The following is a 20,021-nucleotide window of genomic DNA, read 5'->3' on the forward strand; positions in this document are numbered from 1 at the left end:
TTCAGCGCCCAGTGCAGCCTCAGTGCGACTTCTGGCTGCTTTGGGAGCCTGTGTCATCTAAATGACACACCCCAGAAGTATCCGGAAGCAACTTTATTTGGTTTACGCGTTTTGGGTCTATGACATGGAGCAATGGAGTCAAATTTTAGGAAAGGAGATTCCACCTAAACATTAGGAAGAACTTGCTGATGGACCCTGTTCAGTGGAACATGCTGCCTTGGAGAGTGGTGAATTCTCCTTATTTGGAGGTTTTTAAAACAAACTGGATTACCATCTGTCAGGAGTGCTTTGATTATATATCCCTGAATGGCAGGGGATTGGACTTGATGAGCCTTGAGGTCTCTTCTAACTCTGGCGGGATACAGACAGCCCCAAAAGGGCGGTCTGCCACCGCCTCCATTTCCGCCAGCGGGAAGCCTCAGCCTCCAAACGGTGAGGCTTCCTGGTGACAGAAAAAGAACCCGCAAAAAGCAGGTTCTTTTTGCGTCGTGCTTGTGTCACCCAAGTGCAGATGCTACATGTCCGTTGTTTCAAAATGGCGGCTCCCGTATGTACAGGGTGCCACCATTTTAACACCCCCGTCACGTGCTAGGGTTGAGGCCGGTATGGACGGCCAACCCCTAGCACGTGATGGGGGCGGCGAAAAAGGCCCATTTAAATCAGGCCTCTGTGATTCTATTATTCAAATCTTTCTGCTTTCTTCATCTTTTTACGCATGCAATTATTATGCACATTTAAAGGATATGTTAGTACATTCTATTTCTCTCACCCTTGTTTCTTGCTATCAGTTCTTAGAATCAGCCAATAAAATGTTTAGACTAGTGTCTCCCTCCATATTTTCTCTTCCTTCATTGATAAAAATTTAAGGAGAGTACTCTGGTTTATGAAAGCGCCAGTCGGCCCCACTTTCGGAGTAGGCCATGTGGTCAGCAGGATTTGGACCCACTTCTGGCCAGAACAGATTCAGGCTGCTCTTTCGTGCCTGTCTGCTCTGTCTCACAGTGATTTTAAAAAAATATTTTGGAGAGGCATAGTGCTGGTGGGTTTGTTTGTTTTTTGAAGGAGGGAAAACAGTATATTTAAACATTCAAAGTTGTCCTACAAACACATCTATAATATATGAACAATGAGAAGTACTTATTTTATTCCTTTAGTGGTTTTGTTGATATAATTTTTTTTTTGGCTCCTATTTTCAAAATAGAATGAAGTCCATTTTTTTTAAACCTTCATTTTCCATTAGCAGTCAGTAGGTTTGGCTTTGATGTAAAGGAGAAAGCATAATATACACAAAATATAAAAAAAACCTGACAACTCCCTCTATTCCTCAGAAGTCTCATCTAAGTATTGTCATTATGAGATCCAACTTCTTTGCGGATCCTACTAGCTCTACTTCTATGCCTATGTGTATAAAGAAGCGAAAAAATCCATGGTTTCCCATTCTACTTCCTGTAATTCTCCGGAGCCTTTATAATTTCTTAATGGTGCATTTTCAAAGTAATACAGGCTGCAGAATTTATCAAGGCTGACTTCCTCTTTAGGGTGGGCCAAGTTCTGCTCTTTGTTACAACTACATAGGGCATAACAATCCCATGGCTTCTCAAATCAGACAGCCACTGGCTAGTTCTAAAATGAACAAATTGCTTGTAGCATTTCTTCAAATGTTTTCCAGTGCTATCACCATCCACCCGTGTCATGTTAATCACTGTCATTCAAGCATTTGGGAATGTTTCTTTTATTTCTCTCTCCCCCCCTCCCCCCCTTGTTACTTTCAGACACATTTTTATAAATTACCTTCTCACTGAAAGACTTGTTTTCCTGTTTGTTTAAAACTGGCATTCATACATACAGGAAACATACACACTGCTTCCTGCCATGTTTCTGTTGGCAAGTATTAAGTTATCTTTTTCAGAATGTGCCAACAGGCTTTCTTAGCAAGCAAGCAGAAATAAAACAAGTAGTCTTCAGACTAAACAGATGCCTCGCTTGAGTTGTGTCACAAGCCCCCTGCCGCCTTGAGAGCTTCACTTTTTCAAAAGGGGGAGATTTGCTGTTCAGTGTTACAGTGCTTTGTGATACTGCAGTAGAGGGAGTATAACATTTACAAGCACAAGCCTGACAACATCTCCACTTTTATAGTTTGTAAACCAATCTTGGAAACATATTTCTTTTCTAAGCTCAGGTTCCAAAACGATTTAAGAGATGTTCTGTTGAACTCAGTAGGACTTGCTTGCAAATGAACATTGAAACAGGTTGCTTCTCTCACTGATTTTGGTGGGGAAAAAATTAGCAAGTTCTGTGTTCCTCAGATGAGGAGAGGAACACTTTGGCTGGATGTTACAAATGAGGTATAGATTTTGGAGTTGTTCCATAATGACACTGATACCAGAATTGTAATGTTCATGGTAAGATTTTGGAGATAGTGAACTATAGTAATAATGCCCTTAAGTGTAGGAATTTTGATATTATGACTTTTTATAATAAAAATTATTGTAGTCTCCAAAGTTTGACTGCATTTATAACTCAGTCCACCCAACATTATGATATAACCTTTGGGTACTCTCCCATTAATTGGGAAGATTATAATTGGGTCTCCAAACACTTCTGTTTGTCCTTGCTTATTTTTTTTCCAATAAGCACTTTCCTATATGTATCTATAGTACTTATAGTACTGAAGCATGTAGCAAATTATTACAGTATGAATTTTTGTATTAATGATCAAAATCTGTCTATGTTAATAACAATATAGTGGGCCCTCTGCTGGGTTTTGGTTCCAGGACCCCCAGTGGATACCAAATTCTGGATGCTCAAGTCTCATAATATACAATGATATAATAAATGGCATCACTTATATAAAACAGTGAATAGAAAAATTTGCTTTTCAGAATGTTTTTAATACTTTCAAGCTGTGGTTTGTTGAATCTGTGGATGTAGAATCTATGGATATGGAGAGCTCACTATATAGCATAAATGATATGAGTCGTTTTCCCACTTGCCATTTCCAGATCTCTTTTAATATCTCATTGCTTGATTACATGGCCATTATCATTATCCTGGCAATAAGAGCAATGTTTAAAATATCGACGACCAATTAAAAATGCCTACCTGGAATTTGGCTTTCTGCATTCCTCAGAATGTATGTGTTAATTTTCACAGAGCTGTCCATGCTAAAGACCTGATCTAGAATGTAATGGTGAAAGCAGACAGCCTGCTGACCATTAACCTGAAGACCAAAGCTAGCATGAAATGCTGATGGGGATGTAAGTTTTCCATCTCTCTTTCTCACATTCAAGAATCAATAATTTAAAAATATTTCTCACTGTTTTCTGTGAAATACACTGTTATCTGATTCAGTGTGGTGTAGTTATGTTCAGGACTGAGACCAGGGATTAAATTCCTGCAAAGTCTCAGAAACCAGAGAGTGATCTCAGATAAGTCACACTCAGCCTCAGAGGAAGGCAGTGGCAAATCTCCTCTGAATCAATTTTGCCAAGAACAGTGCCATCATAAGTCAGTGCTGAACTGAACAACAACATTCTGTTCTCTACAGAGAAACATTTTCTGTGCAAACCACACATATTTAGGCACAAATGGATTTTTCACCAAAGATGTCTGAAAATGGGGAAAAAATATTGTGTCAGTAAACAGTTTTTCAATGTGTTCTTCACTGAGGATGAGAAAATTTGTGGTTATTATTTACACCCATTATTGCAGGGCAACACCCATCCAGAGCATAGGTGAAAGGATGAATTACCAATATCATGTATGTATTCTATTCTTAGTTTAAGTAGCTTAAAGCATTGTGCATGTGAATTCTTCTATTTTATCCTCACATGCCTCTGAGACCGATTAACTTCTGACCCAGAGAGCTTCCATTCCAACTAAGTGAAGGTGAGGGAGTGATTGGAAGGAGGATGTTCTCTACTAAGTCTGTGCAGAGACAAAGTCTGTTTGATTGTTCTACAGCACCCTCATATGCTCATTTTAGCTTCCATTCCACATAGCTACAGCTGAGAGCTAGATTGGAAGGATGGCCTAATCCTTCCATTTGGCTAAAATACAGCTGTGTTTGGCTCTTCCATTTCCTGAACAGTATACATTCAAGATAATAAGAAACTAGTAACTTTGTAACATGGTGTGTTGGGGAGAAAGGGGTTAAAATTTTTTTGCCACTGCAGAGATAGTCTGGTTGCCAATGTAGATGTAGATGCTGCTGAGATTTTTGTGTGACTCCAGATGTGGAAGGACATAGTCTCAATAAACATAGAAGTCTAATAATCACTGGATGTTCCAAATAAAACCAGTTTGAAATAAAAAAATTCTTCAAATAAAAAATGTTTACACTTCTTCCTCATCATTCAGCCACACCATTCATGCAGTCCTTTTGTTTCCTCCTCCTCCTGATCCTTTGTATCCCATCTTTTCCCCAGTTCAAGGCTCAGGGTGGCTTCCAACTGAATAAAACAAAAATAAAAAAAATCTCAAATTCATTTTCTCCCCACTCAAAAAGGATTGTTTATCCTTGTTCCCTTGACCCTTGAACTGGGGGAAAGATGGGGTACAAAGGATCAGGAGAAGAAAACAGAAGGACTGCATGACTGACATAGTTGAATGATGAGGGAGAGGAGGGAGATGTGTGATTTTTTTTTTATTTGAATATTTTTTTATTTGAAACTAATTTTATTTGAAAATTGTTTTTGAAAGTAACTAGTAATAATAAAGGTATTCAGCATCACTTACTCAAGGTAACACTCTTAAATGACAGTAGTTAGTGCTTTTTAGATCTTTTACAGTCAGCCCTTAGGGAATCAATTCCAGAACCACCCCCCTCTGCAGATACCAAAATCTGCTGATGCTCAAGCCCGCATTGTCCCCAATGCGAGCAAGTGGTCATGCCTCTATTAGGGACAGCCCGTGTAGTCCTGTGGTGGTGCATGTGCCACCATTGGGGACAACGGAAGTTAATGGTGGTGTGGCTGCATGTACACGCCACACAGTGTGGCCACATGCATGTGCCACCATTGGGGACAACATAGGCTTGCTGTCCACAGGTGCTCAGATCTGTGGATGGCAAGTCCGCAGATACCTAGGTCCCACTGTACATTTGATGACAAAATCATGTTGGATCCTTCAAGTATAGTTTTCTTGGAGGTGAAGTAGTATTTAAGGAAAGTGATATAATAATATTCATTTATTTTATTTAAATGCTGTGTCTATGGTGTGTGTATGTGTATTATGTGATCCTTGTTTAAGTTAGTTTCTAGGGCTGGACTTACACTAGCACAACTGGGTTTTCAGCAGAGCCCCTCATGGTCCCTCAAAATTGTCCCTAAAGGGCTATGGAAACACTCCCTCCCAGACATGCATTTGGGTGATGAAAGAGGGAAGAATCTTGGGAAAACTGTTTTTATGGGTCCATACCTTTTCAAGGTTTATTTTTAATGTTCAAAAGATTCTAAAAGTAAATAACATTTAACATTTAAGGAATCAGAAAAATCCCTTAATTTTTTCATGCAGAAAAATTCCTCAATATATTATCTGTCTTATTTTACATTTTAAGAGATATGTAAAGGAATACAACATACAGTATTATTTTATTGTATTTGATTTTTGTTTGAGAAAATGGTTATTTTATGTAGTTTTGGGTTCTTATTTTGATAAAAGCATTCATGTTGCTGAGACTTTCCATATCATTTGTTTTGTCTTGTTACCATTTTCTGATTTGAACCAGTAATGGCATTTTTCACCTAAAGCCTGCTGCATTTTTGAGTGCCAAAAATCAATTATAATAAGTTAGTGTTTACTGGTTTAAGGAAATTGCCTTATATTTCCTGGTGAAAGTTTTGTACTGCTTTGGCTCTTCTACTCTTTGTTTGTAGGCCACAAGAAAAGAACTGTAGTAATAAAACTAGTAGTAGGTGTTTAATGGTATGGTATGAAGCAGTAGATAAAAGAAAATTGCTCTGTTCACATCAGTAGGGGGCAAGGCTTTTGAAAAGGGACAACAAAAGATGAGCTGCTGAGCTTGGACCTGCTGAAAGTTTCATTTAGCCATTTTTACAGTTACAGCTTTCTCCTTTATTTCATGCCCAAGTGTAGTAAATTCACTAGGAAACATGTTATCTGTGTAAATATACAGTGAACCAATTCTTGTCTACATAAGAGATGATAAAAGGTATATATATAGAAAGCTCTTCCCTGGCCAGTGACTAGTTTTCCTGGTAGGACACTAAGTAGAAAAGTAAAGGGTAGTCAGCCAGCACCTCTTAACTTTTCTTCACTTCTCCCAGTTTTGTGGGTTATCAAGGTACAGCCCCCTTCCCAAGCAAGCAACTTATTATGACATTCATGTGCCACAAAAGAAGTCAAGATTTCATGTTTACCTCTCAGAAAGAATGTCTGTCCTCAGCCACAAAGCAATCGCTGCAAAATAGCAACTGCAAGAAAGTTTCTTACATCTCTTTAAGACACTAAACTGCTGGTGCATTCATCCATTTCACATGGCCCTGACAGGAGAAAATAGTAGGAGAAGAAGAAGAAAAAAAAAAGACTTGTTTTGGGTTCTGTGTTATTGCTTGCCTTTCTTGCAGTTTAATCCAGTCTTTCATAAATATCTAGGTAACCTTGGGCTTACTTAATTTCAAATGATGCATTTACCTATCACACACACAAAGAGATTCTTTTCTTATTATTATTTCTTTTTATGATCTCTAATATTAATACTATCAATGTACATGAAACTTTGTTCAGGTACAAGAAGACTGGACCCTCTTCTGGAGGAGCAAGCAATGTAAAATTTGGAGGACTTCAAAAAGTTACTTATTTGGATTATAAGTCCCTGAACTAGCATGACTAGTTGAATATTGTGCTCTGTGAATTTAATAGAAGGGGAGAAATCAGGGACAGGAATAAGATTACACTAGGGAAGGAATAAAGAACCTTGCACTCTCCAAATATTTTGAACAATTCTCAGACTTCCTTCTCATTGACCATGCTGCATGGGATCCACAACATCCAGAGAGCATGTACGAAGTCTTGGGAACTATGGCAATAGTTCCAGGAAAAGGTGGGTTTTGAGGAAGATTTGAATGAAGCAAGAGAGGAATAGGAGAGAGGTGGCATCATGCAGCTCCTTGTCAGTCCAGAGGTTCAAAGTAACATATGAAACAGTATAGAGGAGAGAATGGATGGAATCTCTTGAGGTCACTGTGCTTTCTGTCCAGCACAGCTATTTTACTAGAAGGGAACACTCTGGCCATACACTGTCATGTCAGTCGCTGCTGTACGGAAATGACTTTTCCCCCTTTCTAATATGTGACTGAACAAGTGAAAGGAAGATAATAGTGGGAAAACCAAAAATGAACTTTCTCTCAGAGACTGCTGGGATCAAAACTGACTCTGTGAAGGAATAATCCAGCTGGTCTCCAAGAGGTACTAAGTAACTGAGCAATATGGCTTTCTTCTCAAGCTGTCACTAATCTTTTTTGTAAACAATCTTGGTAGTTTATCCCAAATTATTTTGCAGAGCTTGATGCTATTTGACATGAAAGCAAAGAGAAGGTTTCCTTAAGGAAGTCTGTCCTTAATATAAGGATCTCATTGGGTTATCAAGCCAAGATTTTTGTCGTTGCCAGTAATTGTTACTTCTTAGAAATAACTGGATAGAACCTATTGGAATGGATCAGCCCAATTTCCGTCAGTCAGTCTGTCTTCAGGCACATGAGTCTCGGGGGTAAGGAAAAAAACAGACAGATGGGCAGATGTGTTGAAGGAGAGAAGAGCACAACTCTACAGTCATTTCTAACAGAGATGCCAAACTGTCAAGCAGTAGATCAGGAAACAGACTTCCTGACAGACTCAGTTCGTCCCAGAGAGTTCCTTTTGTGGTGCTTGTAGCTTAGTTTTCTTCCCATGAGGCCTGTCTGATATGGTCAAATGGTTCTTAAGCCTTCAGGTCCAATTTTTCCCATACATTTTTTTTTGGGGGGGGGGGTTGCAGGCTGAAACATTTTAGTTAGTAGTAAAATGTTCCTCAATGATAGTTTTTTTTAACATTATTGTCTTATTTGTTTGAATTTGAAGTGTGTTTTCTTCCTTTTTATTTGGGAATATTTGTTTGCATTATAGTCTTATTTGAAAGGGTTTAACAGATTATCATTCACAGTTGTTGGCAGCTGTTGGCTGTTTGTAGGTGTATGTGTCTGTTTTTTTAAAAGAAACACCTGCCTATTGTAAGGAATTAGGAACAAAGGAATGAATATATTCAGTTTGGGGAGCTGTTTAATCACTAGCTATACAGAACAGCTTTTGCAGATAAGATTTTTAAAAATTTTGAAAAAACCCTTTTCTTCCCCAGAGACCCCTGTCATTTGTATCAGCTCCTTGTCAGTCGTGGCAGGACTTGATAACAGCTGGCTAGAGACATGACCACACAGTAAGAGAACAGCAAAGACTGGCCAGCCTGAATCATAAATCTTCCAAAAGCCCATTCCTCTGTCAGGACTATGAATCTGTTACTGTCATATCCAAAGGGAGACGATATTGTCCTCTCAACTGTTAAACATCTCAAGTTCAGGCACCAATGATGCCCTACAGGAAACCATCAGAAGCATCTATTGAGACATTTCTCATTTATTCCATTGTTTGTTTTATCTTAGCTGTCCATATTGCATTCAAAAATGTCTATGCCAAAGGAGTGTAGATTATCCTGTTCTGCTAGGTGAATTATCAAAAACTCTATTGTCTTTTGGAATTGTCCTCCCCAGTGAAAATGGAATGGGGGAGGAATAGGTTACATGTATCAAGTTTTCTATAATTTTTGGCGGTATTTGAAAGTTTCCAATAAAACTCTCTCTTTTCTAACCTCACTTGAGTCTCTGTGCTCTTTATATACCAGTAATGATGAGTCTTTGGCTATACAGACAGTGTTGAACCATAGTTCATTATATAGCATGATATCCTTTAGGAGTAAATCCTAAAAATGTTTAATGCTTTTGTTTAGCTTAATATTACGCTATTCTATGACTATGATCTAGAATTACAAGTTGATATTCAATAGAAGAGGTGTCTGGAAGACAGCCCTATGAGGACTGGCTTAGGAAGCTGGGTATGCTTCCCCTGGAAAAGATAAGGTTGAGGGGTGACATGATACTATATTTGCATATTTGAAGGGGTGTCATTCTCAGGATGGAGCAAGCTTGGTTTCTGCTGCTCCAGAGACTATGATTTGCAGCAATGGATTCAAACTACAGGAAAAGAGATTCCACCTAAATATTAGGAAGATCTTCCTGATGATAAGATCAGTTCAACAGTGAAATACACTGCCTTGGAGAGAGGTGAAGTCTCCTTCTGGTCATCTGTCAGGTGTGCTTAGATTGTGTATTCCTGCATGGCAGGGGATTGGACTTGATGGCCCTTGAAGTCTCTTACAACTCTATGGAAATTATCACATGGGGGACGGGATGTCATTATCCTGCCCCTGTCCTGTCCTTGTTGCATCATTGCAGGAAGGACTTTCAGACAATGTCATGCTTATCAGAACATTATCCCATCTGGAAAGCACGAGTGACAGTAATCACATGAAAGCCTTTCATATGACGTCACATGGATCCTGTCATTGCCCTGTCCCTGAAGTGGCATTGCCCGGCATTTTGCATTAATGGGAGTTCACATTAATGCAATGCTGCTTCAATGACAGGACAATGCATCTGCATTAGTGCTTCATTATGAAAACCCTTCGTGTGATCAGTGCTGCATTATGAAAGGCCTTCGCATGATCACTGTCATGGACAGGATAAGGATGGGGGAGCGATCCCATCCCTATCCGCTCCCTATCCCATCTGCATGTGATAATCTCATATGATTCTATGATTCAAGCAAGATATTGTAATTGCTATACTTCTTAGGAGTTGAGAGGTCTATATTGTGAGTCTTAACTTCTAGGATGCACAGAGATTTCAAACGTTTCTGGCATCTAAATGGATTCTCTTTTGTTGTATACTTTGTATTGGGATGTAAAGTCCAGCACTGTAATTCTTGTTTTAAGGTCTTTCATTTTTGCTATGGTGACTTGACAACATGAGGGAAGTTCATTTATACCTTACTTTATCTGGGAGGGTTAATCCAAGGAATCCAAATCATCCTTTCTGAGATTGGCTGCACTAATAATCAGTACAGTCGGCCTTTCTTATACACGGATTTTTAAACATGGATTCAAGCATACACCATTTGAAAATGTTCAAAAAAGTATAAATTTCAAATATCAAACTTTGATTTTCCATTTTTTTTATAAGGGACACCACTTTGCTGTGTCATTATATTTAATGGAACTTGAGCATGCATGGATTTTGTTATCCACGGGGGATCTTGGAACCAAACTCCAGCGTATAACAAGGGTCCACTGTACTAAATTTTTATATAAGTGATAACTTCCTCGTTGACATAGATGTTTGTGTAGTTTCATTATTGTACAAATTAACCAACAAACTTGATCAATGAATGTATACTTCTGGTGTCATCAAAAACTATTTCATTATGGTAGCCTGCCAGAATTGGCCTCATCAGAAAACCAAGTGCTAAAATAAGAGGAGTGGGTACAAAGCAATCAAACCAATGTGATGAAAGAGGAGAAGGTTCTTAGGCCCAATAGTTGTAAACTATGGGGCTGTGGAGACAGCCCCAAAGGAGTGACCTCCAGCTGCCTCTTTTACAGCCAGATCGGGGCCACAGCAACCGCACGCTGTGGCCCCGATCTGGCCTTCCCAGGCCGCAAAAAGGAGCCACAAAAAGCAGTTCCTTTTTCAGCCCTGCACAGGGTGTGATAGCCATGGCACTGCAGCTTTACGGTGCTCCTTTGGCATTGCATCTTGTGGATGCAGTGCCAGAGGAGCACCATGATGCCACACATCTTGTGGAGCAGCACACAACCTCACACCACCCTGGGGGTGGAGTCGGGGCATGCATCATGTGGACGCTACACCCTGACTCCACCCCCAAGCTGGCCTTTAAGGCTGGTCTGCACAGAGCCTACAATTTAGCAAGCAGACAACATTTTAATAGTCGTTGTATGCCAACATACTTAAGGCTGGTCCTATGCTGAGCTAATTTAATGAATATTTCCAAAATACCTTGCATTTCATTTGTGCAAAAGACAAACAGTCCAATAATCTCAATTTCTTGGGCTTCATCTGGCAGCCACTTTATAACATTTTCCATTCTTCTTTCTTGGCAGCTCCATCTCAAATTGCTTTGATCCAGGCTAAAGAAATAACAAGACACAGTGTGGCATTGGCTTGGCTGGAACCTGACAGACCAAATGGAGTAATCTTGGAATACGAAGTCAAATATTATGAAAAGGTATTATTCATCTTGGACAAATGACATTTTTTCCATTATGGTTGATGCCAGAGCCAAATTGGTTTACCGTTATCATCACATAAATGCTCATTATTAGTGACAAATTCTTTTGCTTTTATAATCATTTCATACATTTCAGCTGTTCAGCAGAATAACATATTGCATCCTTTTCTTGCTGTGTAGTACTGGTGGCATTTCTTTCTCTCTCCCTAGGAACTATCTGATTCCAGTAGGGCTATTTGTAATGAGAATCAATACAGCAGAGAAGTACTGCAACATTAGCCTTACTACAGAGACAGATGTGTAATAATGAAGTATATAACACAGTAATAATAATGAGCTCTGTATGAGCTGATAGCTTTCACCCAGAATGATAGTGGGGGTTTGATAGATTTTAATAGAAAAGAAGAAAAAGAAAATTACATTCTTCATCTCCTCCAAGTTATATGGAGACATTATTTCTACAAATAATTTGTTCCTCTTCCACTTCTGAGCTATGGAAAGAGCTATTTCCTCTCAAGGTTGTCTGCAAAATGAGCAATTACTTTTTCCTTCTCTTCCCCCCCTCCCCTTCTCTATATATAGTTTGCTTTCCTAATAATATCAGACATCAAATGTAGATTTTCACTGGAACAAGATTATAACATTTTCCCTGACACATTTTCCAGGGAGAAAAGCAAAATAGAGAATTAAGTTGTGGGGTGAAGAAGATTGACAGGCATTTTCTAAAATGCAAGGGTAGGAACATATTGAAGGGTTATTGAAAACAACAGTTTGCTCATGAGGAGGGCTGTAACTTCAGTCTCTGACATTTTCCAAATAATTTCACTCTTAAATTTTTGAAGCAATTATCAATACTTGACCATATAACTTACTCCCCAGTAATTTTTTTTCTGCCTTTCTAGCCAGAAATGGAGAAAGATTAAAATATAGAAGTGTAGTGATCTCTCATATTTCTAAATATGGAAACAGAAAATATTTCAGGCATCTTTTGGAAATTCCATCTTCATTAGTAATATCCCCATAATTGAGACACCAATGGGCAAAGCTCCAAATTCATACAACCTGTTCATCTATTCTCCCTGGTTTTGTTGTTGTTGTTTGTTGTTGTTTTGTTATTGGTGTTTGTTTTCCATCTGTTAGGATCAAAATGAGCGCAGCTATCGCATTGTGAAAACTGCAGCCAGAAACACAGATATCAAGGGCTTGAATCCTTTAACTTCATATGTCTTCCATGTGAGAGCGAGGACAGCAGCTGGGTATGGAGACTTCAGTGGGCCATTTGAGTTCACAACAAACACAGGTAACAACAAAATACCTTAGATCATGCAAAAGGTGTTTCCCCTCCCCACATCATAATTTTGAGAGAAGTTTGGTTTGGATTCAGCTTGGTCATTTAAAAGACGACCATTGAAATTAATGGAATTATGTCAATCTCCCTTTTGCCCAATATGGAGACAGTTCTCAATTTACAATTAGATTTTTTGTTTTGAAAAATGTGATTTCAAACTTCTACTTTTCTTGCTTACAGCTTTCCTAGTGGTTACTCCTGCTAAAGCCACCGCATCAACTGTCTGAACCCTGTTTGAATGCCTGTAGCTCACTCCTTCCACATTCCATCTCAGGATATCATGCAGATACCATGACTTCAATATTAAAGCAGGGCATTTAGCCCCTCTTCCCCCAACCTATCCTGTTGTTGTTACAGCTGTTGTTGCTTCTAGCCTGATGAAGAAATCTTGATGTAACAAAGAATTTATTAAGTCAACTAAAAAGGTTTTTAAAATATTTATAAAATCTTTGAGATACCGAGATCTCTTCATCAGTTAAGAAGCAACAACAGCAACAACAAAGACTACATTTGGGGAAGATAAAAAATAACAACACACTGCCTTAATATTGAAGTCATGAATTTTGATAAAGGTGGACTAATGTGGAAGCAGGTTTCAGGAAAGGAAGAGGCCCTAGTGATCACATTGCAAACAGATGATGGATAATGGAGTGCATAAGGGAATTCCAGAAGAATACCAACATGTGCTTTATTGACTATAGCAAAACATTCAACTGCATAGATCATGAAAAGCTATGGCTTGCTCTTAAAGGAATGGGCATGCCACTTCACCTGATTGTCTTGTTGCATAACCTGTACTCAGGGCAAGAGGCTGCTGTCAGAACTGAATACGGAGAAACAGAATGGTTCTCATTCCCAACATGTATGCAAAAAATATCATACACAGAGTAGGCTTAGACTCAGATATGCAGACGATATTGTACTACTGGCAGAAAACAATGAAGACATGGAACACTTGCTAGAGAAAGTCAAAGGAAAAAGTGCTAAAGTTGGGAGCTTATCACTTGGGCAAATAAGCCATCCTAATTCTTCTGGCTTTAGTTCTGGATCTGGGATGCCCCTGGATGTTACCATACCTAAATCACTGCTGATCTAGGTGGTATGCCGCCGCCCAGATGCATCCCAGGTCAAAGCCTCACTCAGCCAGGACTTTTTTTGAAGTTGGGGAGTTTCCTGACTGGCCTGCTGGGTGAGGCTTCGACCTGGGATGCATCCGTGCAGCAGCATCCCAAATACTATAAAAGTAGAGGAACTTAGGAAGAGGCTCAGTTATCCCATACCTTCCCTAATTGTGCCATTGATGAGCATAACAGGGTATAGTTTCACCTTTTGTGATTTAATCTTGTTATTCTGTGAACTGATGGTTTTATTGGCTGTTGATTGAAAGAACTGGGTAAAAATGTTGACCAAGTAGTGTGGCACTTTTTATCTTTCTCCTAGCTGCTTAATCCTGGTGGCTGATTCTTTTGTTAATGCTACAAAACAGGAATTTAAGGCTGATCCAGTCACAAGAATATAACAATGTCTGCATGGGGGAAGCCAGAAGTATTCTGGCCTTGGAGCTGCCCTGACATCTTCCCATTACCTGACACTCCCCTTGCAATGCCAAGCAGTTGTTTGCACATGTGTCCAGCTGTGCCATGCAACACAGTGGTGATACCTCTCACTCACTCCTTCTGAGATCAGAACAAGGTGCCCAGTATTGATCATATGGCTGGGCTCCTTGTTCTGAATCCAGAGTGAGTGACTCACCATGAAAGAGGCTGTGAAACAAAACATTGTAAACAGCTGCCTGGTGTTGTCATCTAGCCTGTTCACTCCAGAACCAGGGTTTGGTTCATGCATTCTCTTGACACTCTGCTGAGAGGATAGTGTGTGTGTGTGTGTGTTTTATTTGGCCCATGTAGATGCAGTAAGGTGGAAGATCTGAAGGTGAGAATTAGTAGCAAGGTGATGGAAACAGAGCTGTGTTTACTGAAAACTTACCTTATGCCCCAAGCTGTCCTGCTACCCTTATGTAATGCTCTTATCACCTAGAATGAAAAATAATCATTACTATCAGTCCACTTTGCTTTGGTACATTGAATGGGATGAGAGTACTCTCTTCTACAATTTTCTATTTATTCTTGATTATACTCGATTACACTTATTGTTGCACTTTAGGCAGAAAAATGTTTAGGGCCACCCTGACTTAAAGCATTGGCAAAGGTCTGTAGCAAGTAAGAGACTTCTGGGGAAGCCTGCATCACAGTCAGTGTGTTTATGGGCAGTTTCGAGAACTAAAGTCTCCTTCCTCACAAAACTACCAAACAATTGCATTGGTCACTTCATAGCATAATGAAAGACCCACCCCCATCATTCCTAGAAAGCCAGAGTCCCTGGAGAACTATTGTCTATCAGAATAGACAATAGTGTGCTGTATGGTCCAGTAGATTTGTGGCAGATCCAGCATGTTCACTTCTTTCCTGTTGCAGATGAACTCAACAGGAATCGGGTTCTCTAGAACTGTCATTCCATACAGTCATGGCTTGTTTTACACCCAGATGATCTTCTGTTCCTGATTGAGAAATAAAACATTTATTTGTATACACTGTTGTTACATGTGTGCCTGTGCTAATACTGGACAAATGCAAAAAGTATGATTGCTTCTTGAGATAGCAAGAAAGAAGGGAGTATTTAATTTCCATTGCACAAAGAAATGTTAATCAGTTCAGGTTGTGCTTTTCAGTACTAACATCCCTCAGGCAGGGCATGTGAAAATGTGAAGTGCACTACCCTGATGAAGACAGCAGAAAACATCTTGTTCTGTTTGAGTCTCCTCCTTGCTCATAGTCAAGGAATGAGCATATGGTCCATTTTAAATCCAATAAAATGGGAAGCAGCTCTGTGGGTACTAAATCAGCCATTATACTCTTCAGAGTAAACGTGAAGGAGAGGAAGAAGGGAGTCCTTATTCTCAATGAGTTCTTCCCCAAAACCATTATTGAGCTTAATGCCTTTACTAATTAAGACCCTCCTGGAAAATTATGACAAATGGATTTCTAATGAAAAGGCCCAAGAGTGGCTTTGAGCAATGACATGAACTGCACTTTCTACTTTAACTGCAGAAGTGAGTGCTCCCTTTTGTGATTTGGTGTTGCTCTTGCTTGTAGCCTAACAGATATATTTTCTCTTCCTAGTCCCATCTCCCATCATTGGCGAAGGGACCAACCCCACAGTCCTTCTGGTCTCCGTGGCTGGCAGTGTTGTCCTTGTGGTCATTCTCATTGCTGCCTTTGTCATCAGCAGGAGGTAAGAATTTAAGCTCCCCCTTTCCCCCCACCCCACTCTTCTTTTAAAAGGAAGCTATTTTTGTCTCCTCCAAACAAAGCTAAATTCTTTGATTAGCATCATAAACAGTACATTTGCATCACAAGCTCTCTCTTGTGTTGCTTTGATCTTCTCAACAGCACTACCACAGCAGCATGTAATGTAATGGTAATAGTTTTAGAGTTATTTGCCCTTCAAATGCAAAACCAATTCTAGTGATGGGGTGGCGAGAGGTTTTAAGATGCACGCCAAAAACATGAGATCTGAAGGGAGACTGTGATTTGATGTTGAGTTTTAATGAATGTATCATTCTGGGCTGATGAATTGTATACTTAAGAGTGCCAGACCAGTTTTTTTTTTTAATGAAGTGGACTGTAAATGAATTGTATCTGAACTGATACAAGAGGAAGAGGTGCTGTCTTGATTTTCCGATCACTCCTACATTTGGCGTTCTCAGTAGTTGAGGGAACATAAAAGAAAGCATATACAAACATGGTTGTGTATGTGCCAGCCAGGTTATACTAGGGACTCGCTAATTATTTTATCATGGACCTCACCAGGACAAGAAAGCTATTATTCAAGCTTACAAAACTGTAAATGAGTTTTGCTTTGTTTTAGTAATTTGCCCGACAGTGTTTGCCTATCTGTGCTTGTGGTGGGTACAGGGAGGCAGATCAAAGAAAAAGGAGAGTTATAAGACCACACAGTTCTTAGAGTGGAACAAAGAAAAGGTTAGATAAACAGAACATAGTTGGGGTTTTGAACACTCCCAAACTGACAGCTAGCACTTTATTAGAGATTCAAAATCCAGTGTAAGGGAGAAGAAGCAAATGAGGTTTTTTTTTCACTTTTGCCAATCAAGAAACAGGTCAAAAGCAGGCATAAAGAACCTTCTGTGTCCTGATTGGGCAAGGGTGGGGAGGCCACAACCCATAGGCTACATGGAGCCTGTGGGCTACTTGCATGCAAATAGGGAGAGAAGAAGGTACAGGGGAAAAGACAAAGTGTCCATGACAGCTGCTGGATTATGGAAACTGTCATCCAAAACACCTTTCTCCAAACTCTAATCTGAAACTATTATCCACAGAATGTAAAGCCTCCATGTTCAGAAGCTCCTTTTGTAGACCTATGCAACCTCCATGTATCTCTGAATATCCATTACTGGGACAAAAACAGTGGGGAAGGCTTATTGCTATTGTGACCCACTTTTGGGTTTCCCAGAATTTCTTGCTTATCACTTGCAAACAAGATAGTAGAGTAGATGGTCTGATCCAGCAGTTTTTAATTCTTATATATAAATGAGATCATGTTTCTTCTCCTTATTTCAAATTGTTTTCTCCTAGGAAAAAAAAAAGAGGAAAAACAGTTAAATCCATGCGGTTATAATATCTGATAAGTAGTCATTCACTGTAATGGATTTCAGTGGGTGTTCAACTGGTTCACTAGCCTCCATGCTGACAAAAAGAAAAGAACATATAAAAACATAATGCAGAGGAATAGGTTTATTAAAAGCCACTGCAACAGAACACATCACTGAGCCTGATGACTTAAATTCCCTTCTGCTTTTATTGATCACTTTATTATTTAGGCCAGAATTGATACTAGAATACATTGGATTTCTAATTATGAATGTCCACCCAGGAAAACTCTGCCTGTCGAGTTGCTCTGAGATTACTCCTGCCTTGCCTCCTTATTTCTACTTTATTTATTTTTATTACTGTTTATTTGTTTTTTTAAAAAAATGTCATCTCCCCAGGCAGACAAACAGTGCCTGGTGATTGGTCCTCAGTGGATCATTTTTTTAGAAACTGAAATGTCAACCCCTTGCCCTCCTATTGATTCTCTTTAGTATCGGCCATAAAGCTGTCAAAGAGAAGGCTACTGGGAACCAGCTACCTGACAGGCTTACTGGAGCTGATGTGCCTGCTGCTAACACTTCTTTTGGCTTAAAATGCTTGCTTAAAAGGGGTTCAGACTGGACAGCAAAACAGCTAAAGAGGCATGGTTCCTAGTAAGAATAGGTGCTTTGTCCAGTAGCTTGTGGAACTGGTTAAAATAAAACCAGTAGAAAGTTGTTTGAAGGATATATGTCTAATGCTGAAAGATGTAGATCTGACATCAGGGAATTTAGAAATAGTAGACAAATCTTCTGAAGTCAAGCAAATATCTCACAACAATGCCATGCTGAATGCTCTTGTGATTTCAGTTGTATTCCACAGTCTGTTTAAATCTGTGCCAGGTGTCACCATGAAGAGATCCAAATTCTATTTCAGAGCTGAATCAAAGATTTGCTGAGCACTCTGCATGCAAATAAATGTAGTGGGGTTCCATTTTTGGATTTTTTCTGTACACAGAACATACTTCATGTTTTCAGTTTTGCTTACATGCTTCACACAATAATAAAGTCTTATTTTCTTGAGAAAGGGGGAAATCATATTGATGTTTTGACAACTCAGTACTATGAATTTTTTACTTTCAGTTAAATTTGCATTTAAAGGGATTTACAACTGAATAAGAATCCAGTCCTGACTGGTGAAGATGGCCAAGGTCCTGATGAGCCAAAATTGGCCAGCTGAAGCTATCTGGCTCCCAAACCCTATCAACCTACTCTTTCCATAGCCTAAGTTTTGGCTAAACTTTATTGATAGCCCCAACCACAGTAGACCCACTGAGTCATAGAATTTACACACATATTGACACACATATTGTGTCATAATTCAGAGTGCAGTTCTACCTCACCAAGATATCAGAGGGCCAGCTAAGATGACACTAGGTCAGTTGAAGCTGTTTTGAATCCAAATCTCTCATGGACCAGAAGTGTTTAGAATTATGTAGGATACTCATTCCCTGGCCTAGCACTGTGCCAACATTTTGCTCATGTTTTTGGTTTGGAGGAGGTTTATATCTAGCAAGCTCCCATTCACTCACCCATTATCTGTCCCTTTTGGTTCTACTGTCAGTTACTTTATCCAGCAGAGCAGTCATTCCAGCAGATCCTTCTGTTGACAGATCTCTGAGATCAGCCAGTAGTAGGGAGTTATGTATATATGGATGTATTTTAGCTTGTTGTATGCCGCTTTGAATGCTTGGCAAAAAGCAGGATAGAAATAAAAAAAGAGTCCCTTGCTGGTTTTGCAGGCCACAGCTCTTCCACATTTTCTAGACCATCCCCCTTTCAGCCCCACAAATGCTGAATTTCCTTTTCAGATGATTTTTCACGCTAAACAATCATAGCACCATGATTTCACTTCAGTTGTCCAGGCAGCATCCTATGAAATACTGTTATATGCAATCTGCTATTGTTGTTTGCCTTCAAGTCATTTTCAAATCATGGTGACCCTAAAGCAAACCTATCATAGATTTTCTTGGCAATTTCTTTAGAGGGATTTGCCATTGTCATCCTCTGAGGCTGAGAATGTGTGACTTGCCTAAGGTCCAAACCACTTCTGAGTGTTCCTTGCCTAAGAAAACCCTATGAAATTCACGGGGTCATCATAAGTTGACCAAAAGGCAACTTGAACACACTCGTACATGTACTTATAATTCTCAGTCAGAATTCTAATGCCTCACCAAATTCTAACTCCAGGATTCCATAGGATTTTTTTTCCAGTGAATGTGGAATCATAGTGCTGTTACTGTGCAGTGTAAAAGAGGCCCTGGAATGGCAATTCACCTTTTAAAGAGGTTTCAAGGCTTCTCTTTGATGTTTGATTTCTGATCACATTTGTGTTTTTGTTCTTATTGATGGCAGTTGGGGGTTGATTTCAAAGGCAGAATTATGACCTGTCTCCACTGCAGTTGTCCACTCTTGCTCCATTACAGGATCTACTGTGAAAATTACCTGGATGTAATTCATGTCAGTGTTAGCAGAAACTAATTAAATTAGTAAAGATAATTGATAGCATGTTCCATAGCAGCTCCCTCAGGTTTGGCGCCTTTGAGCAGAGCTTTCACATGGATCCAAGACATTTCACACTGAGCTCAACTGATTGTCTGCTGAGTTTCATCT

General features: G+C 39.5%; 1 protein-coding gene across 2 annotated transcripts in view; it reads left to right on the plus strand.

The window, feature by feature from the left end:
• The window catches only part of EPHA4 (EPH receptor A4), a 190,617-nt gene that overhangs the window by 131,558 nt on the left and 39,038 nt on the right, over positions 1–20,021 (plus strand). For both annotated transcript variants that reach the window (XM_089509243.1, XM_089509244.1), the window contains exons 6-8: positions 11,228–11,352; positions 12,496–12,655; positions 15,883–15,994. In XM_089509243.1, the coding sequence (XP_089365369.1) occupies positions 11,228–11,352; positions 12,496–12,655; positions 15,883–15,994 (397 nt within the window). The remainder of the gene's footprint in view (positions 1–11,227; positions 11,353–12,495; positions 12,656–15,882; positions 15,995–20,021) is intronic.

Source organism: Sceloporus occidentalis, unplaced genomic scaffold (assembly GCF_023333645.1).
Source record: "Sceloporus occidentalis isolate IW3139 unplaced genomic scaffold, rSceOcc1.0.p SCAF_2, whole genome shotgun sequence".
NCBI classification, from domain to species: domain Eukaryota; kingdom Metazoa; phylum Chordata; class Lepidosauria; order Squamata; family Phrynosomatidae; genus Sceloporus; species Sceloporus occidentalis.